Below are 27,914 nucleotides of genomic sequence, written 5' to 3' on the forward strand. Positions count from 1 at the left end.
GCAGGCTCACCATCTGTGTTTATTACAAACCATTTAATTGCTGCTTATCCCAATAACTTTACAAATATAGAACCACATGCCAGTCTGGGGGTGTTCTGCAGTGAGTCACTACAAACTAGCCCAGGCATAGCTTTAATGCCTCTGAGATCCATCTAGGAGCAGTCCCAGCAGTGGCCTCCGCCATGTGGGTAAGAGGGCCTTGGAGGAGGGCTGCCAACTGTAGCCAGGGGACCTGGCTTCAGGTCTGCAGAGGCGCTTCGACAGCACGATGCTCATTCTCTGTCCGGAGTGTCTCCATGTACTTCCGCATCTTCTCAACCATCCAGGAGGGCAGGACAAAGGATTTCAGCTCCTCTAACTTCAGGTCCAGGCATCCTCTGGAAGAGACATTGAGGAGGAGAGTTGAAGCCAGGGAGGATGTAGGTCCAGGCTCATCCCAGGGGAGGGAGGGCAGGTTTTACCTGTAGTCATCGCTGGCAGCGAGGTCCCGGATGTCCTCCTCAATGAGGAGGTAGGCCTGGGGCAGGAGCAAAGGAGAGTCGTCATTGCCTCTGATTCATTTAAGTCCAACTCGATTAATACTTTATTAAACACCTCCTTAATGTAACGGCTGGAAGGTGGGGGTGTGTAGTCATAGTTTATAATTTAGCAAAGGAGAGTAAGTAGGGAGAGGCTGTCTGGGGAATAGTTTCTTGAGACAATCTTTCACTCAAGTAGAAAATTTATGGGTGGGAGAGTGGGGAATGATGATTAATTTACTTATAGCCGTCGTCCCTTTTACAAAGGGACCCTGAGGTGGCTTAAAATGAAAGGGCCAGAGGTAGAAAAATACACATGGAAATAGGAAATTAGGAGGAAGCCATATGTGAACTCTGGAACTAAGATAATTTGGTTTTGAACTTCGTGGCAAAAGGGGAAACATGATAAACCGCACTGCTGTCCATTAACTGGGCTGTGTTGTCCGGGGGCCTGCAGAACTGCTGTAGCACAATGCCATGGTCTGCAGCAAGAGAGCCCTCTTGTGAGCCTACCATGTGGCGCATGCTGTCCATCACATGAGACAGTCTTCTGTGGGAGACATTTCTTTCCAGTCTTAGGGTCAGGAATAACTGTGTGTCCCCTGAGACATTTGACTGTCTTCATCTTAGGGGCACTGTGAACTATGTGACAGATCAGTTGTCCTTGAGTGGGGCCTGCAGCCGAAAACCTATGGACTTGCACTGGTCTCCTGGGCTGGCAATTTAAAAAATCCCTTTTTAAAAACTAGTCTTTCTTGTGGCTTAATTTTAGATCCTGCGTTGCCTTTTTATCCTCTCTATTTCTTATTTATGTATGTGTCAATGGTAAGTTTCCTGAAATATTTTTTGAAAGAGTGTAGCATATAGTAGAAAATAAAAAAGATAGCTTTCATTGCCAGAAAGGAGATGGCATACTTGTGAGGCCGTTGAATTCTTTCTTAAAAAATAAATTTAATTATTTATTTATTTTTGGCTGCCTTGGATCTTCATTGCTGCTCACTGGCTCTCTCTAGTTGTGGAAAGCAGGGGCTACTCTTCATTGTGGTACGTGGGCTTCTCGTTGCAGTGGCTTCTCTTGTTGTGGAGCACAGGCTCTAGGTGCGTGGGCTCAGTAGTTGTGGCTTGCGGGCTTAGCTGCTCTGCGGCATGTGGGATCTTCCCAGACCAGAGCTGGAAGTTGTGTCCCCTGCATTGGCAGGTGGATTCTTAACCACTAGCCACCAGGGAAGTCCCGAGGCCGTTGAATTCTAATAGGAGCAGTCCCAGCGGTGGGACTAAGTGAGTCTTCAGGTGGGGGACAGGGCATGTGATGGACAAATCCCTCCATGATAGTTTTAGAACACATGCAACGATGATTTTCCTAAGGTTGTTGCTTGATTTGAGCTAAGAACTCTTTAAGTAGAAGTGATTCTGGAAAGGGCTGCCACGTGTGGCAAACAAGTTTCACTGCATGTGCTAATTCCTTCTGACAAGGGGTGCGGCCTGGAGCACAGTGTTGAGAAGAGATTCCATAGCTGATTCTGGTGGAAGAGTTGTGATGGAGGAGTGAAATCTGTCAATGGGCAGCACATGATGGGAAAGCAGTGTTCAGGACATCTTGTACCTGCCATTCTTACATACAGCTAGTATGATCTACATATGAGGGTGCTGTGGAAGGGAAGGGGGAGGTGTGTGGGAGACCTGGGGTCAGGCGAGGGAAGCCAGGGATTACAGTCTGGTCTTCAGCATGAAGGAATGGGCCCTCTCTACACTTACAAGTCTCCTTTCTCACACTTGTTGGGCATGGAGTCTCTCAGATTTGTGGGTAAGCTGCCACCAACAGCCCTGGTCCCTGGGCAGGGTGGGTCTCCAGCAGTGGCATGTGTGGCAATACTTACCATCTTCCCCCCTGTTGCCCGCATGTGATGCTGCTCGGCCAGCCAGTGCTTGTCCTGGGGGTCAGCTGCATACTGTGAGGGATGAAGGCACGGGGAGGGGGGGAGGTTAGCCTGGTGTGATGGGCTTTTCTCTTTGGTCCAGAGCATACTCTTGGCCCTTGAGCAGTTCTTAGCAACAAGACCTTGTCCTAGCCTGGTGGATGTAGAGGGTTTACCAACCTCTTCAGAGCAAGCAGGGCTGAGCCCAGGAGGAGGCCAGGGTAGGGAACCCAATTCCCCGAGGTTTAGTACACTTCTCATTCCTCCCCCTTTCCTTTTTTTCAAAATTTAAACTTTTTTTTTTTGACTGTGCCACGCGGCATGGAGGATCTTAGTTCCCTGACTGGGGATTGAACCCGCACCCTCTGATTGGAAGTGCGGAGTCTTAACCACTAGACCGCCACGGAAATCCGAAAAAAATTTAAAATTTTAAAATTTTGGCCATGCCACGCGCCTTGCAGGATCTCAGTTCCCCAACCAGGGATTGAACCCAGGCCATTGCAGTGGAAGTGCTGAGTCCTAACCACCAGACCAGCAAGGAACTCCCCCCTTTCCTTTCTCAAAACACAGCACTTCCAGCAACTGGTCAGATCGTGACTATTATTTTAGAGCTGTACTCCTCTTTGAAGAAATGATCTGAGGTGGCTTACAACACATGTGACTATTATGGTGACCAAATTTTCTAAAACAAAAATCAGGACACTTCATGACCTGGAGGAGGCAGAATAGCATCGTGGTTAAGAACTTAGCTGTGGGGTTCAGAGCTCAGCCCACAGGGAATGCGCGTGGTAGGGAAGGTTGCAGGTGAGCATGTGAAGGTGGCCAATCTGGCCTGGTGGGCTTTTAGGGGGCGGCAGTTTAAAAAAAAAACACACAAGAAAGAAAAAGAAAGAAAAGAATTTGATTCAGAAATTCTGGTTTCTGCTAATTATCAGGTGGTGTAAATGTAAGTGATGATTTCCTTGAGACTCAGTTACTTTTTTTTTTTAAGTTTTTAAAAAAATTATTTATTTTTGTCTGTGTTGTGTCTTTGTTGCTGCACACGGGCTTTCTCTAGTTGTGGCAAGCGGGGGCTACTCTTCGTTGTGGTGCGTAGGCTTCTCACTGTGGAGCACGGGCTCTAGGCGTGCGGGCTTCAATAGTTGTGGCATGTGGGCTCAGTAGTTGTGGCGCATGGGCTTACGGGATGCTCCGCAGCATGCGGGATCTTCCCAGGCCGCATTGGCAGGTGGATTCTTAATCACTGCGCCACCAGGGAAGTCCCAAGACTCAGTTTCTTCATTTGTAAAACAAAAAGTAACACTTATCTTATAGGGTTGTTGTTAAGAATAAAGGAGATAGTGCATAAAAGGTGGTAAATATAGTATATGACACATAAGTGCCCAATAAAAGTAGGTTTTATAAAATAGGCAGATCATTTGAAATGGAGACCAAGCTGGGAAATCTGTATGGTTACTACAGATTTAATTATTTAAATCTGTAGTTTAATTAGTTCACTTCCCAAGTAATATAAATATTAATCAAAACTTTGAAAGTGTGTACTTCCTGACCCAGCAACCCCATTTCCAGGGATTTATCCTTCACAGTCATCCATCCGTGCACGCAGGGATGTCTGGTGCAGCACTGTTTACAACAGCAAAACTGTCGGAAAACACTTCAACATCTATAAGTAAGGGAGCAATGAAATGAATGACAGAAAATCTATTCTGTGAATTCTGCACAGCTGTTAGAAGTAAAATGAGGGAGACTTAAAAACATGGACAAATTGCTAAGATATTATTCCCTAGATCTGTAGTGGCCAGCACACTTTTCCTGTAAATACTGGGTTGGCCAGGGACTTTCCTGGTGGTCCAGCGGTTAAGAATCTGCCTTCCAATGCAGGGGTCGCGGGTTCGATCCCTGGTCAGGGAACTAAGATCCCATTTGCTGTGGGGCAACTAAGCCTGCGTGCCACAACTACAGAGCCCATGCACTCTGGACCCCGCATGCCACAACTAGAGAGAAGCTCGCACGCCGCAACTAAGACCCGACTCAGCCAAAAATAAATAAATAAATATTAAAAAAAAAAAAATTGGGTTGGCCAAAAAGTTCGTTTGGGTTTTTCTGTAAGATGTTACAGAAAAACCCAAACAAACTTTTTGGCCAACACAATATTTTAGGCTTTGGTGGCCACATACATCTTTGTCACATAATCTTCATTTTCTTTTAAAAAAATCACCCTTTAAAAATGTCACCACTCTGCGTTGGACAAAAACAGGCTACAGGTTGGATTTGGCCCACAGACCATAGCTTGCCCTGCGTTAGAATGTAAGCTCTATGAGGGCAAGGCGTTGTCTGTGTCTGTTTTGTCCACTACTGTATCTCTGGCAGTTTGAGAATGCTCAGCACTCGATATTTTTTCAGTGAATGAATGAACTTTGGGGTGAAAAGAAAAATCAGAATGTATATAGTATGAGCCCAATAACACAAACAAAATATCACTAAAGGACAAGGACACACACACACTCACACACATATAGACAGGAGACTGAAGGATGCTACCATGTTGCTGGGGGTGACCCCTGGGGGAGAAGAGTCAGATTCAAGGGTTAAGAGGAGCTTTGTGTTTTGCTCCCTATTAGCTTCAGTGTATTGTTTGAATCTTTTTACAACAAGAATGGGTTTACTTATTATTTCTATTAACAAAAGTTAAAAAGGAAAAGAAAATTTGAATAACGCCTCTAGGACAGAAAAATGGGCAAAAGATATAATAGGCAGTTTACAAAAGCGGCACAAATAGACTCTAAATGGATGAAAAGATGATTATCACTAATAAAGAATTAAAAGTAAAAACAACAAAAGTATTTTCCCTCCACTTATTAGCCTGGAAAGATTACAATGAGAGATAGCATCCACTGATAATGACAGTGTGGGCTGGGAGTTTATTAAAAATGATGGGTCTAAGAATTGGGAATGTATGCTGGTAATGATGACCATTTATTGAGCCCTTGCTAGGCCAGGCACTGTCTAGGAGCTTTACTGTGCTTTCTCTCTCTTTTTTTTTTTCTACAGAGGAAGTCAGTTGTGTTTTTCTTAAAGTACAGTTGATTTCCAGTATTATATTAGTTTCGAGTGTACAATATGATTCAATATTTTTATAGCTTATACTCCATCATTTAAAGTTATTACCAAAAATGGCTACATTTTACTGCATTTTCTCTTAATTCCACCAACCCTAAACGGCTGGCTTGCATCATTCTGATTTTATAGATGACAAAACGGTCTCAGAAATGTGGAGCCACTTGCCCAGGGTCACACAGCTAGTAAGTAATGGAACCAGGACTGAAATGATACTCTCAACACTGTGCAACAGGAATCTGAAGTAGGTCCAAGAGCATGTCCATTTGGCAGATGATGCAAGCAAGGGTCCTGGAAGACGCAGATCTTACAGAACAGTCAGGCAGAGAAAAGGGTAGGGGAGGAAGGCCATCAAAGGGAGCAGCAGGAGTGGAGACACTAAGAGAGGAAAATGAAGCAGCAGCAAGCACACCCAATTGCCCAGGTGTTGGGAATCCCACAACATAAGACTGAAAAAAGAGAGGAAGTAGGTATGTCCTTTGAAGAACTTGAACTTGCACAGAATGTAGTAGACAGAGCCCATGATTCTGGGACCCCAAGGAGCTGTGTAGTTCTGACAAGGGGCACTAAGCCTTGCACACAGGCGCAAAAAAATATATAACTTGAACACATGCGCATTACTTTTTTTCTAATATATTTGGATGCTTTTGTGACTGATAAAATACAAATTCATTTAAGAGGGTGAATTCATACCCCTCCCACCCCCAAGATTTTCTCAAACAGTGGACACCAAAGCATAGCTCAGGAGAGGAGTCCTGTCTTTGAAAAAGGTTAGAACTGCTGCCTTGCTCCAATTTCTTTATCTTATAGACAACTGAATACAGCAGTGGTTAAGATCTCAAGCTTTGCAGAAGACAGAATCCTAACTCACCACTTACTAGCTGAGTAATTTTGGGCAAGTCACTCAGCCTTCCTCAATCTTTCTTTTTGTTTTATTTTAATTTGTAAAATAAGGATAACAATACCTATCTTAAAGGACAGTTCCAAGAGATAATATAAGTGTAGCACTTAAAACCGTGTCTGGTACACAATAAACATACGAGGAAGGTCACTGTTACCACTGAGGCACAGAGGTGCTGAGTGAATTACCAAATGTAAAGGTTAAGGGCAGAGGGGCACAAGAACCCAGATGTTCTGACTCCCTGATGAGTGTTTACTCCCAGTGCCACCTGCTCCACTGCACTGGTCTGCCTGACTCCCAGCACTCACCTACCTTAAAGAGATGTGGGTGCTTGATGTAGATTCTCCCTCTGGTGCCCCCCATCCCTAGGGCCCTGCAAAGTAACAGAGGAGTGGTAAGGATCCCAGCAGTTGCGGTCCTAGTGGTGGGCCCCCGAGCTCCCCTCTCCCTCAGCACCAAAACTCTTTAGACTTACTTGTTGGCTCGAGATCCCAACACAAAGGTGGTAGACTCATTCAGCCGAGCTGGGTCCCACTGTGCAAAAAATAGAGAGGCTGGTGAGGCTGAGCTTTATCTGGTGGGCGGGACACAAACACTCCTCCCTGACCCTCTCCTACCACCACCCTTGTCCACTGTTCATCAAACAGCTGATTCAAGAAACCGAGTACTTTTAGTATGCTAGGTCCTCTGCTCCATATGGGGGGTGGGGGGTGGGGGGTGGGGGGTGGAGGGGTGGAGGGGTGGAGGGTAAAGGAATGAATTGGAGATAGTATCTGTTCTCCAGGGGGCCACAGACATAGGTACAGATAATGATGCCATCATGAGATGGGCAGTGACACAGATGAGTGCACAGCCTAATGGGAGCCAAAGGGAGGGTAACAGGACAGCTTCCTTGAAGGGGTTAATTCCCAAGTTGGTTCTGACAGGGAGAGCACAAGCTGGACAGAGTAGAGGGGAGGAAGGAGGGGCAGCATGAACAAAGGCATGTGAGAGCTGGTTTGGCTTGTTGGAGAAACCACAGCGATTGTGTTGCTAAAAGAGAGCAAATTAGGGAGTGGCAATTGATGAGGCTGGAGAGGAAAGCAGAGAGGGGCTGGGGACCCTTGTACACTATGTGGACGGCTTTTCATTTTGCTCATTCTGTCGGTGATGGGGAGTCACTGAAGGCCTCTAGACAGGGAGAGCCGGATTTGTGCTCAAGACAGCTCGCTCTTCTGCAACGTGGTTAACGGGCGTGAAGTGTCGAGGCTACAGGCTGGGTGGGCAGTTTAGAGGCAGTTGTAATTAGAGCAGTTTTGAAAGATGAAGGCTGGAGCTAGGATGGCAGTAGGACGAAAAAGAGGGAATAGGAACTGTGAGAAATGTATTTAGGAGGTAGAATCATCCGGGACTTGACTGGATGTCTGGAGGAAAAGGAAACGAAGAGGCAAAGATGACTCGAGTAGAAAAGGTCGAAGCAGGTCTGGGGAAAGGCTGATTTCAACTTTGGATATGCTGAGTTTGAAATTCTATGGAGATTCCAGGCCGAGAGCGCTAGCAGACACTAGGATATACAAGCTTCAAACTAGAGAGAGAGGTGTGGGACAAACAAAGAGGTAAGGCAACTTCAGCACATACTAGTCCCCGAAACCATACGAGTGGATGCTTTAGATCATCCAGAGAGAAACTTTAGGTGGACAAGTGGGCAATGGAGAGAATTCTGGGGAATGCCTACTTGTACGGGTCACTGCTGAGGAAGGACTCACCAGAGAGAGAGAAGGGGTGTCTGGAGTGGAAAAGAAAGGTCTAGGAGACTCTAAGGGAGCAGAGTTGAAGAAGAAAGGTGTGGTCACTGGTGGAAGCAGAGGGCCAGTACAATAAGGGGCGGACCGTTTCTACCGGACACAGCTGCAACCCGGACAGTGGAGCTTTCACCTACCTTACTGGGCTTCCAGTATGTATGATTTTAGTTGAAGAAAGGATTCTACTCTTAAAAAAGCTTGCAAACAACTGTTCTGGAGGCAAGAGTTAAGAGCACAGACTGGTGTCCACGGACGCAGTACGTGACTTTGGGCAACTGTGTGGTCCTTAGTGTCTTCAGGTGTATCAAGTGTATAAGATAACCAGATAAAATAATATAATTTCTGCCCAGGATGTAGGAAAGAAAGCTCCTGAACCACAGAAGGGTAACAGAATCTACCTCATAAGGCTGTTATAAAGATTAAATGAGGGAATCCATACAAAAGATTTAGGGCAGTGCCTACGACATGTTAAGTACTGGATAAATATTAGTGACAACCAGCTTTTACAGGGAGAAGCCTTCAGCAAAGACCAAGCCCTCTCTCTGTTTTGCCCCTAATTTCAGTCCTTACTTGGGATGCTTCTGGAAGGCCAGAGTTGGGAGGTGGGGTGGGAGGTGAAAATGGCTCTGGAATGGCATGCACATGTCCTTCACCACCCCCAGCCCCTTTCCCTCAAGGTGGAGCCCAGAGCCTGGATTGGGTCTCCTTGGGACAGCAGTCACTGCCATGCTCACATAATCATACCTTAGGACCTTCCCGACGAATTGGTTCACAGGATTTTGGTTTCCATCTGATTGGAGGGAAACGAAGAAAGGTGAATCCCCCAAGATCAGGCCTAGGACTGGAAGACGGTTTGCTGCTGCTGGTGGGAGCTCCGCATATACTCTCGCTCCAGCCCTGGGTGGACTGCTTCCTGGTGCTCATTAGAGGAGGTGCAAAGGGAAAAAAGCACAGGGACTAGGAGCCATTCGAGGACTCGCTCTGCTATCACCTAGCCATGTGGGCAAGTCCAAGAACCTCTCTGGGCTGTAGTTTTCTCATCTGTCAGGAGGAGATAACAGCAGCAACTCCCTACCTTGTGTTAGTGAGGAATGAACTTGCTTCGGGCCGGGGACAAAATCTAAGGTATGAGGATTAGGCTCCCACATAAAGCTCTGTTTGAAAAAAAGATTCTGTTGCTTTAAAAATCTTTGAAAATGACCATCCTGGAGGCAATGTAGTACAGTTTTGCCCTTTATTAGCTGTCTGACTTTGGGTAAGTAATTCTGTTTCCTTATCTGCAAAATTAATTATACCATCCTTAGGGTGTGGTTGTAAGGATTAAAAGATCAAGTATATATAAGGTATTTAGACCAGTTACGGCACATCACAAGCATTCAATACACACTACCAATAAAAGACCTCTAGTGTTGAATGAAGCTGTGCTGAACTGTTCTGGGGTAAAAACAGGATACGACAACCTCCTCACTGCCTTCTTTCCCCACCCCTCAGACTAGAGAGCGCTCCCCTCCATGGGGACCTGGCACAAATGGATCTGATTTTGCCAGGCAGAGAACTCTGGTCTCTTTTCCTCCCGGCCCACTCCCTCCCAGCTCCTCCCTTTGGTTCTGTTGGCCCCTACTCACACCATGCCTGTGGCTGCACGGTCATTTGACAGGATGTGTCCCGGAGGTCGTCCCTTCCTCTGCCATAAAGAACAGGTGTCAGTGGCCTGACCCTGTGGAAGTCCCCACCCCACTGGCAGGTCCAGGGTCACCTGAAGGAGATGGTTTCCCAAGACCAAATGACGCCCTTTCCCCAGCCAGAAAACCAGGAGATGGTTTACCTTTTTGGGAACGGGGCTTCCTCGGTGGGCACACTCCTCGTCTGCCTGCCGGCCACGCTGCAGGAGAAGGGAAAGGAGTCAGTGGGAGGCCAGTGGCCGGGAACTGTGGGTCCCCTGGGGCTGCAGAAGACAGAGCCCCTGGACCACACCCTCCAGCCCCTCTCTGAGCCGGGACTCAGCAGCCCTCCCAGCATGATGCTATTTAGACCTGGTCCCACAAATGGGTGGTCCGTGGAGCCTCCCCTAGGCCACAGAGTTCACCTGCCTCCCATTCTGATCGGTCTCCCCCTCCAAGACCTGAGGACACAGTGACTCTAACCTTTATCCCTGGAAGCTCATGGGTCAATCTGGGTATTACTCTTTCTCCATCTGAAAACAGCAGTTTAGCCTGAAGGGACAAGACCAAGTGTTAACAGTCACTATTTTGGTGGTAAGCCTCTCTGCCCCCATTTTTATAGACACAACTTCAAACTGGGTTAAAACTCTTTCATGGTCAGTACAAAGGGACCGTGAGATATGCATACAAATAGATATCTTTTTTAAAAAACTTGAATAATTCATGACCATTGTTGAAAAATTAGAAAAATGTAAATAAGCAAAATTTAAAAAAATCAAATCTGAAACCTCAGTACCCACAGAATACTATTAACATTTCAATGTAAATTCTTCCTCACTCTTTTCCATGTAAACACATGCTATGTATTTTTTCTAACTAAATGCACTGATATTAAACATATTCCTCAGTAAGCTGCCGTTTTTCGCTTAATAAATATTGAGTGCCTAGTGCGTAAGTGCTGGAGACACAGCAGTAAATAGCACAAGCAAGGGCCTTGCTCTGTGGAGCTCATATTCTGTGGGTGATCCGGATGATAAGCAAATAAACAAACATATAAACAAGGTGACTTGGAATCATGAATTTTTCTCTGAGAAGGAAAAACCCTAGCTAGGCAGATGTGATGGAGAATCACCAGAGGGGAGGGCTACTTTGGGTAGGTGGTCAGGGAAGGCCTTGCTGAGAAGGGAGCCTCTGAGCTGAGATGTGAAGAAGGAGCCACGTATAGAAAAGGCTGAGCAGAAGCATGTTTCTGCCACAGGAAGGAGTGCAAAAGCCCTAAACTGGGAACAGACGTGGCTCATTTGAAGAAGAGGATGGCCTCTAAGTAATGGGAGAAGGAGAGAGTGGTGAGCGAGGAGCGTGGGGAGGCTGGCAGGGCCTTGCAGGCCTGTGCAGAGTCAGGATCACGTGACCTCTCGGAGCAGCATTTGACAGCCCTGAGAGCGCTCTCCTTCCGGAAACAGTCTTCTACTGGCTCCTGTGGCCACACGCCCTGGTTTTCCTCCTACTTCTCTGGCCACCCTTTTTTTTTTTTTTTTAAATTATAAATTTTAAAAAAATTTAAAACATTATAAATTTATTTATTTTATTTATTTTCATTTTTGGCTGTGTTGGGTCTCCGTTGCTCCATGTGGGCTTTCTCTAGTTGCGGCGAGAGGGGCTAATCTTCCTTGCGGTGCGCGGGCTTCTCATTGTGGTGGCTTCTCTTGTCGCCGAGCACGGGCTCTAGGCGCATGGGCTTCAACAGTTGTGGCACGCAGGCTCAGTAGCTGTGGCTCACGGGCTCTAGAGCGCAGGCTCAGTAGTTGTGGCACATGGGCTTAGTTGCTCTACGGCATGTGGGATCTTCCCAGACCAGGGATCGAACCCATGTCCCTTGCATTGGCAGGTGGATTCTTAACCACTGCACCACCAAGGAAGCCCTCTGGCCACTCCTTCTTAGCCTTCTTTGCTGGCTCATCCTCCTCAATCTGGTTCTTTTCATTAGATATTCTGTCTGCTCTCATTTATGCTCATGGCTTCAGTTAACACCTATCTCCCTAATTTCCTATCTTCAGTGGTAGCCTCTCCTTTGAGTTCCAGATTTATGTAACAGTCTGCCCCACGTCTATGTGTAGATGTCTCAAATTTGCGAAGTCGAAAACTGAACTCATGATCTTCTCCTCCAAGCTTTGTCCCTTTTCAGTGAAGAGTGCACAAATCTCAGTGTGTAACTTTGCACACATCTGTGTGGTAATTTAATTCAGACCTGTATTGCCTAACTAGGCTGTAGGTTCTATGAGAGCAGGAACCCTGCCTGCTCATTTGCCATGTTAATCCATTCAATCATTCAATAAACAATGTACACATATTAAGAGTCATATTCTAGGTCTGGGAATACAGTGGTGAATGAGGTCAGGCCTCAACTGCTGTAAAGCTCAAGATTTTAGCAGAGGTTGGGGATGGGAGGGAGGTAGAAAATAAACATGTGTACTATTAATAATTTCAGATTGAAATAAATGGCGGAATAAACAAGTAAGGTGATAGAGATTAAATGGAGGTGGGAAGGGAGTAAGATGGCAGTGGGGTGGGGGGCACTACTTTAGATGGTGTGGCCAAGGAAGGCCTCTCTGATGAGGTGATATTTAAGGTAAATCTAAAGAAAAGAAGGAACCAGCTTTGTAAAGAGTTAAGCGTATGCCAGGCAGTGAGAACAGTGTGCCTCTCAGTGAGAAAAGCAAGTGCGAAGGCCCCAAGCCCAGTGTGCTGGAGAAGCAGAAAGGATTCCTATACAGCTAGAATGTAGTCAGTGAGGGGGAGGTGGGATGAGATAAGTTAAAGAAGTATGCAGGAGAGGTCTAGGTAGGGCTCTGTGGGTCATGGTAAGGCATTAGGGTTTATTCTGCCAGCAATGGGAAGTCACTGGAGGGTTTTAAAGAGGAGAGTGACACAATCTGATTCATCTTTAAAAAGATGGGTCTGGCTGCTGTAAGGATGGAGTGGAGGAAGGCAAGAGGGGCAGTAGCTCAGGGCTGAGATATACATTTGGAAATCATCACCAGTTAAACTGGCTTCAAAGCCACAGGACTACATGAAATCACCTAGAACGAGAGGCAGCCACAGAAGAGATGGGACTTGTGAACAAAGCAAAACAAAGAGCGCTGTTCACCACTCAGCACTACAAGAGTTAAGTCGTAACCCACTGCAAGTAGACAGTGCACCCCGAGAGAAATTCAGGATGAAAAACAGGATGAGGCACTCTGTGCTTTGGATAAACAGGCCCTTAGACAGTTAGATGCATATCTCAGGGAGAATCTCAATGACCCCAGATTCTTGCATCTTTCCATACATAGAAAAGCAGCAAAATCATTAACTTAAGATGTCTGTTCTTTGTCATCAGCAGTAATCTTTCACCGAGACGTATGCTTGACTGCAGCGCCTGCCCCCCTGCCCCCCAATCATATATAAACCACCTCTTCGGAGCAGTTCCCTCAGAGCCACTGAGAGGCTGTCTCTAGGTACAGTCCTCAGTAAGTCCCTGGATAAAACTTAACTTGCAACTCTTACATTGTGTGTTTGTTGTGTGTTTTTCTGTAAGTCGACAGGTCTGAGGACTGAACTTGGGAATGCGTCAAGTTAGTAGCAGAGAAGAAGAGCTGAGGAAAGTGAGGAGGAGTGACCGATGAGGCTGGAGCAAAGTCAAGGCACTGGAGCCAGGAGAGGAGTGTTCCAAGAGACATGAAGTGACCCACTGCGACGAATGCCACCAAGAAGCTGAGTAAGCTGAGCGACATGGAGGTTACTGGTGACCCTGATATAAGAGGGCTTTCTGTGAACTGGTGGGGACTGAAGCCAAAACAAAGTGAATGAATGGAATAAACAAAAGAAAAACAAATCAAAGGAAAAGAACCAAACCAAACCCCCCCAAAACAGGGAATTCCCCAGTGGTCCAGTGGTTAGGATCCCGTGCTCTCACTGCCAAGGGCCCTGTTCAATCAGCTGTGCCGCGCGGCTTACGCGGGTGGGGGTGGGGAGGATGACAAAAAAAAAACAAATGAAAGAACTAATGGAATGAATGGGAGGTGACAAAGTAGAGTCAGGGATAGCAACCTTTTCTAAAGTCTGGCTATAAAAGGGAACAGAGAAATAGTGTGGCCTCTGAAGGGGACTGTGGGTTCAAGGCCGGTCTGTTTCGTTCTCCATTGTATTCTCAGTGTCCCAGTGAATGAACACACATGTGTATAAACATACGTAGGGGAAAAAATGGTAAACACATCAAAATGTTAATAGAAGTTATTGTTGGCAGTAAGATTATGAGAAATTTTAATTTTCTTCTTTGTAATTTATATTTTCTAATTTTAATATAACACCAGCAGCAAGTAACATTTATTGAGTCTTTGCTACTGATCTAAATGCTTTAAGAGTATTGCCACATTTAATTCTCACAATAATCCTATGAAGTAGAGCCTCTAACTCCACTTTGCAGATGAGAAATCTGACGTTTAGTGAGGTGAGGCAACTTGCCTAAGGTCACACAGCCAGTCAGTGCTGAAGCCAGGACTCAAATCTGCGCAGTCAGAATCAAGAGAAAACTTGCATCCTTAGCTACTATGACACATTTTTCTTAGTGAATGTGTACTACTTGCATAAATAAAACGAAGAAATAACCACAACTACCTTGCAAAACAAAATCAATCAAAAACCCCAAGACCACGTGCCATAGATAAGATCAGCCATTTCTCCCTAAGAAACAGCTGTAAAGAGGTAGTGAAGAAGATTAGGAAATACCACTGAGATGGGCAAGATGGGGTTTCAAAAGTGAAAACAAGCCAATCAAGTCTTAATCCCACTAAAACCAAGAAATAGTCTAGTCTGATTCTATCAGGTCCAGTCTGAAGAATCTTTTACTGTAAGAAGAAGTTCTGCAGCAGTTTAGACACGGAGCTTCGACGTATCCCGGCCCCCTGAAAGTGAGGCTGTGTTGGGAGGCAGCAATATGCACCACACTGTGAATGTCACTGCCCTGTATTTAGCATCTAGTACGCTTTGTACGTAGCCATTCGGTGTTGGTGGTTTATGTGTATCATCGCATTTAATCCTCACAGCAAAACAGTGGTCTTAGTCCAAAATCTAGACATGAGTAAACTGAGGGTCAGAAAGGTTAAAAGACTTCTTCAAAATTTCTTTTTTTTTTGGCCGTGCCTCGGGCTTTTGGGACCTTAGTTCCCCGAGCAGGGACTGAACCCAGGCCCTTGGCAGTGAAAGCATGGAGTCCTAACCACTGGACTGTCAGGGAATTCCCCCAAATTTCTTGATTCATCTGGTTTTAAGTTAGACTTTGGGCTTTCTACCTTCCTATGCTCTGATTCCACGTGTTCTGACCACACAGTTACATCAGTACTGGAAGGGGGGAACTCTGGAAGGTGGATGTGGGGACTCAGAAGCCTGGAAAGGTATGAACGTTCAGCGAGTGGAGGTTATGCCCAATTCACTTTAACTCCATCTTCACCTTTCACTGGGACTCCTGAACGGTCTCATAAATTTCCCTTTCAATCTCCATGGCAGATTCCCAAGCTAATCTCCTCATGGCAGCCAGAGTGATCTTGAAAATACAAATTTCATTAGGTAGCTCTTCTGCTTAAAATTCCACACCTATAGCTTGGTTTGCAGTGCTTTGCCATCCTCTCCAATCTCTGAAAACCAACAACACTGGCTTCTTTCTTTCTCCACTCTGCCCTGCCCCTGGGCTCGGCACCCTCTAGTGTACTCTCTCATCACCTCCTATGCTTACAGCATTTATAACAGTTTCTGATTATAGACCTATTGTATGATCACTGGAGTAATGTCAAGGGCTCTGGGGGCGATGACTATGTTCATATTGCACAGCCCTGCTGGGGCCTGGCAAATAGTAGGCCCTCAACACATATTAGGTGAAGAGATAAATTCAAGAAAGTATTTCAGGATGCAAATGAGAGTGAAGGTTTTATCAATTTAATATTGACTCAGCTCAAACTTATAAGATTAGTGTTAGCAAACTGCCCTGTTTTATTATCAGCACATGTCACAACTGATTATAACATATTACAGTCCCAGAGTGAGTTAATGAAATGGCCTCCTATGAATTTGATTAGCTTAAATTTAATAGTCTATGAGAACCAGATCAGCTTTCACTGCCCTCACAGGATGGAGTTTTGCTTTTTCAAAGCTGAGGTCTAGGCCCTGGTCTTGCTCATTTCTGAGGCTGTGCTTGAGTAGCTAGTCAGCCAACCTCCCGGAAGATGTTACTCTCTCATCTCACGATAATTACCCTCATGGTACTGACCTCAAGCCTGCCCTTGTGGCTATGGTTATGAAGAAATTTCCATTTCTGACAGCTAATGGTTCCACAGTCAAGCACAGAATCTGGGTGATGCTGACAATTCCTATTAATAACAGCAGCTGACACATGCAAACTGTTCACTACTATCTTGAGGACACAGCCATTTCTAGACCTGATGTCATGACTCCTGACCACTTTGAGAGGCAGGGAGGCAGAAAGGGTGACAGTTCTCATGATACCAAAAGGGGCTGCGATTACTTGAAGGATCAAATCAGCAAAAGCACTTGCAGAGGCGAGCCAGACCTTAGCTATTCTATCTCTCGCTTGTTCCAAGCCACAATTTCTTCATCTGTAAACTAGGGATGGAAACATGCCTTCTGTACAGGTTTCTTCTGAGATGTAAATGAACTAACGCAGGTGAAAGCATCTACCATGGTAGCTGGCATCTAGTAGCTACCTCCCTTCCCTTCTGTCAGCAAAGCTCTAAGCCCTATCTAGATGTAAGTAGCTCGCCGGGTATCCCTCCAAATACTACTGATGATGGGACCACATTTCTTTGCTGAGCCCTGAGGGCTAAACCTTGTGCCTACATCTCTTTTCCTCTTTGATCTCACCTGCTCCAGGCAGCTCCGACAGGCCTCCTGGATCAGCTGCTCTGCATCCACTTCTTCCCCGACGTTGTCGCGTACGTTCAGTGCGGCCTTCTGGAAGAACTAGGGAGAGGTACAATAGAAGACAAGGTCAGAAGTCCTGCTAATCTGCATCAATTTGAAGGGAACAGAATATAAAACAGAAGCTTTCCTCCTACCCTCAGAAAGAAAGGAAAGGTGATAATGAAAACGGCTTTGAGATCAGCCAGACTTAGATTCACATCCCAGGCTCTACTTCCCCACTCTATACGCTCTTAAGGAGGAGAACCATCATGGAGGCGCTGTAAAACTCCTCTGGCAAAGCAATAAAGCTATTCTTTTTTTTTTTGGCTGTGCCACATGGCTTGCGGTATCCCTGATCAGGGATTGAACCTATGCCCTTGGCAGTGAAAGTGCAGAGTTCTAACCACTGGACCGCCAGGGAATTCCCTAGAAGAATATATATATATATATATATATATTTTTTTTTTTTTTTTTTTTTTTTTTTTTTTGCGGTACGCAGGCCTCACTGCTGTGGCCTCTCCTGTTGTGGAGCACAGGCTCCCGACGCGCAGGCTCAGCGGCCATGGCTCACGGGCCCAGCCACACCGCGGCACGCAGGATCCTCCCGGACCAGGGCACAAACCCGTGTCCCCTGCATCAGCAGGCGGACTCTCAACCACTGCGCCACCAGGGAAGCCCAGGAGAATATATTTTTGACACGAAAAGGTATTCATGATATTTTGTCAAGTGAAGGAAGCAAGTTATAAAATAGTCTGGGATAGTGTGAGCCTATTTATCTAAAACAGCAAAAAAGCAAACTGTAGAACTGTAAGAATATATAGAGTAAAAGAACTGTAAGAATATATTAGAGTAAAAGTGGTGATATGATTTTTTTTTTTTTTTTTGCTTATCTATCTTCTCAATTTCTATAATGTACGTGTCTTACTTCCACAGAAGAAAAAACAACCACACCAGTACCTGAGATGAACAGGTCAGGGAGGCCAGAAAAGACCCAGAGAGTGGAAAAGCCTAATTGAATTCTGACTTCGCCCAGTCTGAAAGAAACATCTGTAGACTGGGAGGGGTGAGACTTGGCCAGGGCCCCAGGATGTCAGCAGTCCCAGCTGGCTGGGGAATGGAAAGGCAGAAGCTTCCTCCATTGGGTAAGAGGGACAGCTTGAGCCTGAAAACACCAAGGGACAAGGTGACATGAGGCCCCAAACCAAGACACCCGGAGCACATTTGTAACAATAGTCCATGTCTCCAGAAGAAAGGGTTGGTTCTCTCTGGTGAACAGAAAAATTCTGGAGCCTATAACGCATGCTCCTCCTGTGGGAGACAACTATGGGGAAGTACTATCATTTTATGTTCAGAATTTTATATATATGCCTTTGTTGTTAACATCAAACCAAGGAGAAGAGTGTGAAAGCACTGGATTAGAGACCTCAAGAGTTTAGGAGGGAAATTCTACAGGCAAAATTAAATGAAATGATCAGATGAGTTTGACTTCAAAACAAAAAACTGGAGATTAATACTGGTGGTTCAATTCCGACTACTGACTATGTGAAAGCTAGTTAAAATAATCTGGATACTGTAGAACCAGCCTGTGAGGTGGGCAGGGCAACAAATATGTAGGGGTGAGTGTAAGCTACCTCCAGACGTGAGAATGAAATTCAGTCATGAACAAGGAATTCTCAAACACTATTGGTAGAAATGTAAAATGGCACAAACTTTCTGGAGAGAGGGACTTCCCGGGCGGTCCAGTGGTTAAGACTCATGCCTTCACTGCAGGGGGCACCGGTTTGATCCCTGGTTGGGGAACTAAGATGCCGCTGTGTGGCGTGTGGCCAAAAAAAAACCAACCAAACAAACAAACAAAAGCAACACAACAACATTTTCTGGAGACAAATTTTCTTGAGGGAAAAATATGTTTCCTCTTTTACCCACCAATTCCATCTTTAGGAATTTATCCCCCAGAAATACTCTCACAGGTTAACAAAGATATACATTCAAAGTGCTCAATGTAGCATTGTTTGTAATAGACAAAAACTATAAGTAATCGAATGTTCTAGGGACTAGCTCATTAAATTGTGGTACATCCATACAATAGATTACTGTGCAGCTATTATAAAAGAATCAGGGTGAGCTATTATGTATTGATCTAGAAACATGACCAAAATATATTGTGAAATGAAAAAACTGAATTGCAGAACAGTGTGTGTAAAATGATCCTACGTATTCTTTTTTTTTTTGGCCGCACTGTGTGGCTTGTGGGATCTTAGCTCCCCAACCAGGGACTGAACCTGGGCCACAACAGTGAAAGTGCCGAGTCCTAACCACTGGACCGCCAGGAAATTCCCTGATCCCATGTATTTTTTAAACATGAGTGAGTGCACACGCACACACACGCACACACACAAATAAATATAGGAGACTATGTCATTGTTAACAGTTTGGTATCCTGGGAGGTGAGTTTTAGTGACTTTGGTTTTTACTGTTATTCAATCAAAGAATACTAATACGTACCACCTAGTCCACAATTTTGCTATATTTGCTATCATGTATTCATTTACCCATCCCATTTATCCACCCATAAATCCATTTCCTAAGCTATATTATTAGAATATTCTTTTTAAAGGGGCATGCATTTAGTAATAACAGGAATAAATGAATAAAATTCACAATGTCTTAGATAAAATCAGCTATTTCTAGAAGTTATTTTTCTAAACATTTTTAAGAAAATGGGTAGCTGAGATTTGGAACATCATTAAACAAAGTGATCAGATGAGGTCGATCAAGAGCCTGGACTTACCTGAAGCTGTGATGTAATCAAGTCATTTGTACCTTGTCTAAAAACAAGTGTGGGGCTTCCCTGGTGGTGCAGTGGTTGGGAGTCCGCCTGCCAATGCAGGGGACACGGGTTCGATCCCTGGTCCAGGAGGATCCCACATGCCGCGGAGTGGCTAGGCCTGTGCGCCACAACTGCTGGGCCCGTGTGCCACAACTACTGGAGCCCGCGCACCACAACAGAAGAGGCCACCTCAGTGAGAAGCCTGCACACCCCACAGAGGAGTGGCCCCCGCTCACTGCAACTGGAAAAAGCCTGCATGCAGCAATGAAGACCCAGCGCAGCCAAAAATAAAATTTAAAAAAGTAAAATAAAATAAAAACAAGTGTGGCAAGGACTTATCTTTGCAGACTACGTGAAGCCACAAATTGTGTTTATCCAGCATTTGTTCGGGAGAGAAAGTTCCTGAATCATGGCAGCCACTACTGGGACAAGCAACAAGGAAAGTGCTTTGGAGGTAGACAGTCCTGGATTGAATGCTGGTCTAGCCTTTACTAGGGGCTTAACCTCTTCATTTTTGCACATGTGGAGGTGCAGAGGTGTTAGAATACTTGGTGCATTCTGGGATGTGCAGAAGTCAGGGGCAGGAATAACTAGGTATGTAGGGGAGTGTGGCTGATCACAGGGGACCATATGTGCCATGTTAAGGAATTTGGATTTCACCCAGAAAAAAATGGAAAGTCGTGGAGGGATTTTAAATAGGGGAGTGACACCATTGGGTTTACATTTGAGAGATCACTGGCAGCTGTATGGAGGGTGGATTGAAAGAGGGAAAGAACAGAGGCGGTTAGGGATTACAGTGGGAGCCTGAATGAGAAATAGTGAAGGCCTGAACCAAGGCAGAGGCAAGGAATAAGGGTATGCTGGTCATACTGTGGGGTGGAAGGTACAGGACCCCACTACTGGATATGGAAGATGGAGCAGAGGGCAGAGCCACTGGACTCTGGTTTCTAAGTGAATGATGGTCCCATTCAAACTTGTCCAAAACTGAGCTCCTGATTTCCCCTGCTTGTCTCCATCTTCCTCATATCAAGTCAATGGCAATCCTATCTTTACAGTTGACCCTGGCAAATAACTCCGGAGTTGTTTACTTCTTTTTCTTTTACCCGGCACATCTGAATCATTAGCAAATCCTGTTGCTACCTTGAAAACACATACGGAATCTGATTCTTTCCCAACACCTTTACTGCTAACACCCAAGCCACTATCATCTCAAGCCTCCTAACTGGTCCTCCTGAAGTCTATTCTCTTTACAACTGTCAGAGAGACTTTTTAAAAGTGTTCAGATCATGAACTCCGCTCAAAACTCTCCAAAAGCCTCTACTTTACTTGCAATAAAACCCAAAGTCCTGTCGACTGGAAAGAAAATGCACAACCTGAAAGTTGAGAGTTATATTTTATTCAGTGGACAAAACTGAGGACTTAAGCCTGGGACACAGCATCTCAGACAGCTCTGAGGGACTACTCCAAAGAGGCAAGTGGGGGGAGCCAGGATATATAGGAATTTTCGCAACAAAGACCACGGAGTCGGAACATCAAAAGATTACTCTTAAATAAAGAAAACCAGACATCTCAAATTAAGGAATTTAGCACTTTCCTATGCATGGGAAGATGCAAGAGTCCGGGCTCAATGAAATTATTCCTTTGATATGCACCTCAGCTATCTGGGACCAGGATCCTGTGCTTTCTCATCCTGAGTCTCCTCAAGGTGCACGGTCAGGGGTGGCTGCAGCAGTTGACCGCTAGATGGCGGGCATCCTGTTTCTATCCTGAGTTCCCTCATGGCTCGACATCAGGGTGGCTGTAATGTGATGGCTTGATGGCTGCAACATCCTTTATTTCCTGATGTGGCAAGCAATAAATTTCATTCACAGTCCTCACCACAGCTTTAAAGTTCTGCCTGAGCTGAGTCTGTTACCTGTCTGGTCACCTCTCCTTCTCCTCTCCTTCCGGCTCTGCTGGTTCCAGCCACTCTGTTGCTTTGAATGTGCCAAGCATGCTTCTGCCTCAGGCCCTTTGCCCTTGTTCCCTCTGCCTGGGTTGCTTTCCCTCCAGGTATCTGCACGACTTGTTCTTTCCTCACTTTATTTGGGTCTCTGCTCAAATGTCCTCTTATCAGAGGGCTTTCCTAGCCACAAGCTATGAAATAGCATCCCTGTTCCCTATCGGTCACTCTCTTCCTGTTCTCTCTGGCATTCCCTGACAAAGTACACATTTATTTAAAGAGGGTAAGGACACTGTCCATTTTATTCACTGCTACATCCCTAAGTGCCTAGCATAGTGCTTGCATTATGGTAGGTGCTCAGTAAATACTTTTTGAATGAATGAATAAACACAAGAGGAGAAGGTTTAGGAAGAAAAACAAGAGTTCAGTCCTGGGCTTCCCTGGTGGTGCAGTGGTTGAGAGTCCGCCTGCCAATGCAGGGGACACGGGTTCGTGCCCCGGTCTGGGAGGATCCCACATGCCGCGGAGCGGCTGGGCCCGTGAGCCATGGCCGCTGAGCCTGCGAGTCCGGAGCCTGTGCTCCCCAATGGGAGAGGCCACAACAGTGAGAGGCCCGCGTACCGCAAAAAAAAAAAAAAAAAAGAGTTCAGTCCTGAATATGCTGGGATTGAAGTATCCATGGGACATCCAGGTACAGCCATGTATAAGTTTATTAATAGATCTTGAAAAGAATTTTAAATAGTAATAATGATGATATTATTAAACAAGTAATAAAAACACCTGCATTCCAAGCACAGTGCTAAGCATATTACACTTAAGTCACTTCATCCTCACAACAGCTTGGCCAAATGTAAGGGAGCAGGACCCTATGGGGCCTTCCCGGGGGCAGACCCCTCCCTCATATCCTCTGCTTTAGCTCCTCCCTCAAGTACCTAGATAACAGTATCTGATGCACATTTCCTGAATTGTCTTATAGATGCTAAATCCACCACCAAAGGGAAGAAATGAACTACCTGATGAATATGAGCACATAGCCCCCAGAGCCTAAGGATTAATAATGTTAACCCCTGTGACACCACCGTTACCTCACCATCAACCAATCAGAGAATTGTGCACGAGCTGATCACAGACCCTGGGATGCCCCTCCCTCACTCTGCCTTTAAAAATGCTTTGCTGAGGGGGCATCCCTGGTGGCGCAGTGGTTGAGAGTCTGCCTGCCGATGCAGGGGACACGGGTTCGTGCCCCGGTCTGGGAGGATCCCGCATGCCGCGGAGCGGCTGGGCCCATGAGCCATGGCCGCTGAGCCTGCGCGTCCCGAGCCTGTGCTCTGCAACGGGAGAGGCCACGGCAGTGAGAGGCCCGCATACCGCAAAAGAAAAAAAAAAAAAGCTTTGCTGAAACCCATTGGGGACTTTGGGTATTTTGAGCACTAGCTGTCCTGGACTCCTTGCTTGGTGCCCGGCAATAAATGCTGTACTTTCCTTCACCACAACCCAGGGACAGTAGATTGGTTTCACTGCACGTGGGCAAGCAGTAAGACCCGAGTTTGGTTTGGTAACAAGAAGAGGAATTCAAATTACCCCCAAAGAGGAAAAACATTCTTCGGGGGTTCAGAATTGGAAAACTTTTGATTATCTGTGTGTACTAGAAAGAGAGACTGTGATGCAGGCAAGGACTGCCCCTGAGTCTTTATTCCTGTTAATTTTTTATCTTTGTGTCCTTCTCACCTTCATGTACTTGTTGAAGACAGTCTGGATCTCCTCATTGATGCTAGGCTGCAGGACAGCTCGGAGGAGATCCATGGAGATGGCAGGATCTGTGAAACTGCATTCAGGAAGGAGACACAGTCAGGAGGCATGTCCCAAACATATCCTTTCCTACTCTGCCCAGCCAATTATTGAGATAGGACCCTTTAATGACAATAACATATGGCTTTTACAGAAAACTAGCCACGTGCCCAGGTGCTCTGCAAACCACATAGATGCAGGACTTTATTTCATACTCATAACTCTATGGAATGGCATTATTTTTAAAGTGTTATAGAGGTATAATACTTAACACAGAAAAAGTCTATACACTTTAACAAACAGTTTTAGTGAACATCCTTTTAATCGCTACTCAGGTCAAGAAACATATATAACCAGCATCCCAAAGACCCATCTTGTGCTCTCTCCCTTCCCTGAGATGGATACTATTAGCCCCACATTTTTTTAACTTCCATGCTATCCTGCCTCTTTGGAGCCTTCAAACGCAGAGCCTGTGAATGTTAGGGACCTTGGGCACTGTTGAATCAACATGCCCCCTCTTTTGAGTTCAGAAGGGAAATGACTTGCTCAAGGTCACACAGAGTTACAGAATCTGAATCTCCTCTTTCTATTGGTCGATGATCTCTTTCTCAGCTCTGTTTAGTGGGGACCCAAAAGTTGCCTCCCAAGCCAGTGCCTGGGAGAGGAAGTCCCACCCAAGGCCAGCCTTACCTTGTTGTCATCTGTGAGCGGCGGCCCCTCCGCTGTACCTGCCGGTGCTTTATCATTATGTTCCAAGGGTTCTGTGGAGACCAAGGGAGCAGATGTCACCGAGGTCCGTGACGCTGGGGTGGAGGTGGAGGGTGGGTATTAAGTTATACCTAGACATCCCTGCTTCTCAGGTGCTTTCACCGTCTCTCCCCGCTTGGGGTAGGGGGGAGGGCAGTGGTTGGAAGGTCCTACCAGAGAAGAGGAACCGAGATAAAGATTCCTGCCCCCCAAATCCCAACCCCACTTTTTCAGGAACGGGCGGAGGAAAGGAATCAGTGTCCACCGAGGGGCTACTCGGTGCCAGATGATGCGCTGGGCGCTTTACCCGCATTTATATATATCCTTTCCCACAACAACTTTACGAGGCAGGGCCTAATCATCTCCATTTTCGAGAAGAGAAAACTGGCGCTCAGGGGCTTGGCAGGGCCGGCCTACGTCACCTAGCTGGGGGGGCGGCACCAGAATATGAAGCCGGGTCGTCGGACTTCGACAACCACAACCCCTCGGCAGCACCAGCCGCTTCGTTCTCTCGCCCACGGGCCAGGGTCCCGGGAGCCCGAGGCCCTGTCGGGCCCAAGCCCAGGCCTGGCCGCGGCTTCCCCGGGGACGCCCTCACCGTGAGAACCAGCTGCCCCGCTGCGCCCGCGTCTCCCAGCTCGGGTCCGCCCCGCTCTGCCCCGCCGGGTCCCCGCGGCTGCTCAGCGTCTCCAGTGGCCCCCATGGCGCCCCCGGTTTCCACAAGTCCAGCCCGACTCTGTCACCGGCTGAAAAGTCTCTCTGTGACGTCATTGGAGCGCGCCGCCCGCAGTCTCCGGAAGCGCGACGCAGCGAGCGGCAGGGTTACCAGGGAAACCGAGCCGCCGCGTCTCGCCGGGTCCCAGACGCTTAGAGGCCCTGTGGTAGGTTGACCAGGCTCCCTCTCGGGAGCGGCCGCCCCTCGGGTGTAAACTGTGGGTGTTCAGTCAAGGATCTTTCTCTGGCCGGACCAAGACCCGTGGAGAAGTGCGGGTCAGGAGGAGGGGAGCAGGTTTCCTCGGGCTGGTGTTGGGGAGCGGAGGGCAGCGTTTGGTACCGAGGCGCCTGCAGTTGTCTCTGGAAAACTAGATTTTAATATGCCTGGCACTCAGCCCCCGGAATTGGATGGGCCCAATGCGAGGACCCCGAAACCCAGCAAGAGGGGGTTTGGCCCATGCCATCCCACTCACCCAGTGGTCTCTCCAGGCCTTGACCCCAGGGATTGCCTCTTGGCGTCTGAAGGCATCTGAATGAAGATTCTGGGCTTCTCTCCCCAGATGCGTGATACTGGGATGGGCTGGGGATGCAGGGATTTAACAGCTGTGGAGTTCCCCAGAGCCCCTTTAGCTCTGCATTAGAGGTAAGACGTCCATGAATAGAATTGGATCTACTTATGGGTGGTAGATAAAATTACTTTTATCAGGTCGTAATACGGGGTAGTAGAAGGTGCATGAGTTTTGCAGTTAGAAAGATCTGAGTTCAAATCCATTATGATATGGTGGTTAACACTGACTATGGGATTGGACTGCTTACCTTTGTTCTGCTACTTATTAGCTGTGACCCACATTTCTGTGCCTCAGTTTCCCCATCTGTAGAATGGGGATAATAGTACCTAACTCATAGGGTTGCAATGAGAATTAAGTGAGTTAATTCATGTAAAGTACTTAGAACCTTGGCAGTAGTAAACCCTCAAACAATGTTATCTGTCATTACTATTATTAAATTCCAGCAGCTACCACTTACTAGCTTAATGACCTTGGCTAATTTTCCCTCTGAACTAGTTTTCTTACTTCTGCAAGATTATTGTGAGGCATAAAATAAATAATGTGTATAAAACACATGTTAGGTCATCAATAAATGTTAATTATCTCCACGCTCCAATATCAGCCTTAAAACAATAAGGCAACTTTCTGGCACCAAACTCTTTGTCCCTATTAAGGAGGTTTTTACCCTTTAACCTTATTAGGCTAAGCAATGCCAATAGGTATTGCTGTTAGGTATCATGGTTGACCAAAGGAATAGATAAAAAAAATAAAAAGAAATATAGGAAGAAGAGATAAAGAAAGGGAGTATATATGACCTAGGTTACTACTTGAGTCATAGCAACTGTTCTTTTGGGTTTTGTTGACTAACCTTCATATAGTCCAATAATACCCTGTATGGGCTAGAGGGACCAAGATTTAGGTTTTTGGTGCATTTATATTAGTTCTGAACAAATCTAAACACTGCTTTTATGTAGTTTTTGGTTAGTTTCTAAGCAGTCTGTTCGATTCTCTGTTTTCTAGGTTGCTAGGATGGACAGGAGCCACAGTGCATTTTATTAGCTTTGGTTCTTTTCTTTAGTTGTGTCTCTAGTCCTTTCCTCTCTCATTACAGCTGTAGCTGTGTCCTTCCAAAACCCTCTAAGGCTCTCTTTGATCCTTTATCCAGTGGCCATCCCTCCATTTCCTCAGCTGCCCATTAGATTCCTCATCATTGTCCAGGGATGTTGTGTATACTGCAGAGTTTGATCATTCCCATCACGTGTGTCTTTTGGTAGTGCCAGGAATTTTCCCACACACCAGCAACCAGTCACTTTTCTTCTTGTCTGGAGAAGACATCGTTGGGGATTATTGCGAAAGGGAAAACTTTGTGGCTGGCCTTAGACCAATCCCCTAGTCTCGCCCTTCCCTCGGTTGATGTATTGATACAAGGCAAGGTGTACACGTCTGGCCTGAACTGAGTTCTCATCTCTACCCTCAGCATCATCATCATGTCGAGCTGCCTCTTCCTCCTGAAGGCACTTCTTGCTCTTGGGTCTGTGGCATCCTGGGTGACTGCAGGAGAGCATGGTGAGCTATCATTTGGGATCCCTGGCTAACAGCAATAGAAAACGACTAGAGAAGTCATCCCCTGCCTCCTCCCAGAGTGAGGGTCCTCATCTGGGGAGATGGTCTTCTCTGTAGAACAGAACTGGACGCATAGATTCTTGGGACAGCCAGGATAGGTCTTCCTGGCTTTCTCTGTCCTCTCTGGAGATAGCACTTCCAGTCTGGCTTACTAGAGGTTCTAGCTTTTCCCGAGGGCTCTCACCCTAGGGTGAGAATAGGATCGCCCCAAGCTTTCTGTCTCTCTCTCTGCAGAGTGGCTGGTCCATGTGTGGTGCTGGGTGCATGTTAGCAGCTGTGTGGGAGAAGGGGAAAGTGGTTGCAGAAATATTTTGTTTTGAATTTATTGATTTATTTAATTTATTTATTTTTGGCTGCGTTGGATCTTCATTGCTGCGCGTGGGCTTTCTCTAGTTGCGGCGAGCAGGGTCTACTCTTCCTTGCGGTGCACGGGCTTCTCACTGCAGTGGCTTCTCTTGCTGCGGAGCACGGGCTCTAGGCTCGCGGGCTCAGTAGTTGTGGCTTGAGGGCTCTAGAGCGCCGGCTCAGTAGTTGTGGCCCATGGGCTTAGTTGCTCTGCGGCATGTGGGATCTTCCCGGACCAGGGATCGAACCTGTGTCCCCTGCATTGGCAGGCGGATTCTTAACCACTGTGCAACCAGGGAAGCCCCAGAAATATTTTTGACAGGAATTTTGGAGAGACTAAAAGTCCCCGAAGTACATTTGGCTTCCATTCCCTGTTTCTTGAGGCCTCGCCAGTTGCCCCAATCTCAAGTGATAACTTTTGCAGTGAAAGAAGGAAAATGCCCTCGCAATAGGACCCCATGCAAAGAGCCACACCGGGAGGATGAATCCTGCCTGGCTAGGCAGAAGCACTGCAGCGCAGGCTGTGGTCAGC

At 46.4% G+C, this 27,914-nt stretch overlaps 2 protein-coding genes across 8 annotated transcripts in view; one reads left to right on the forward strand and one right to left on the reverse strand.

The window, feature by feature from the left end:
- DNTTIP1 (deoxynucleotidyltransferase terminal interacting protein 1) lies at positions 1 to 24,891 on the reverse strand. 2 transcript variants are annotated; one of them, XM_033433817.2, is made up of 13 exons: positions 24,751 to 24,891; positions 24,096 to 24,208; positions 23,346 to 23,442; positions 16,807 to 16,905; positions 10,378 to 10,446; positions 10,059 to 10,115; positions 9,859 to 9,917; positions 8,978 to 9,023; positions 6,928 to 6,986; positions 6,765 to 6,825; positions 2,396 to 2,467; positions 462 to 517; positions 1 to 377 (listed from the first exon to the last, which is right to left on the reverse strand). In XM_033433817.2, exons 2-13 carry the CDS (start codon positions 24,149 to 24,151, stop codon positions 239 to 241), a joined length of 870 nt encoding a protein of 289 aa, XP_033289708.1. In that variant the 5' UTR covers positions 24,152 to 24,208; positions 24,751 to 24,891; the 3' UTR covers positions 1 to 238. The 2 variants fall into 2 exon arrangements, with proteins under 2 accessions (XP_033289708.1, XP_004272956.1); XM_004272908.3 differs by having other exon boundaries at positions 24,096 to 24,166; positions 24,751 to 24,885.
- Positions 24,854 to 27,914, forward strand: part of WFDC3 (WAP four-disulfide core domain 3) — an 11,534-nt gene continuing 8,473 nt past the window's right edge. For 3 of the 6 annotated variants that reach the window (XM_033433825.2, XM_033433821.2, XM_033433824.2), the window contains exons 1-2: positions 24,945 to 25,033; positions 26,892 to 26,980. In XM_033433825.2, coding sequence (XP_033289716.1) covers positions 26,902 to 26,980 — 79 coding nt within the window. In that variant the 5' untranslated portion in view covers positions 24,945 to 25,033; positions 26,892 to 26,901. Of the gene's footprint in view, positions 25,034 to 25,060; positions 25,510 to 26,891; positions 26,981 to 27,914 lie in introns of those variants that run through there. The other 3 variants (XM_033433819.2, XM_033433823.2, XM_049699906.1) reach the window with 3 other exon arrangements.

Source organism: Orcinus orca, chromosome 16 (genome assembly GCF_937001465.1).
Source record: "Orcinus orca chromosome 16, mOrcOrc1.1, whole genome shotgun sequence".
Taxonomy (NCBI): domain Eukaryota; kingdom Metazoa; phylum Chordata; class Mammalia; order Artiodactyla; family Delphinidae; genus Orcinus; species Orcinus orca.

Excerpts from the sequence above, each read along its gene's own strand:
- DNTTIP1 (XM_004272908.3), bottom strand. The coding sequence starts at position 24,855 with ATGGGGGCCACTGGAGACGCTGAGCAGCCGCGGGGACCCGGCGGGGCA. Across the intron at positions 9,024-9,858 it reads CGTGCAGCCACAGGCATGGT|ATGGAAACCAAAATCCTGTG; the intron begins GTGAGTAGGGGC and ends CCCTCCAATCAG. Across the intron at positions 518-2,395 it reads GGGCAACAGGGGGGAAGATG|GCCTACCTCCTCATTGAGGA; the intron begins GTAAGTATTGCC and ends CTCCTGCCCCAG.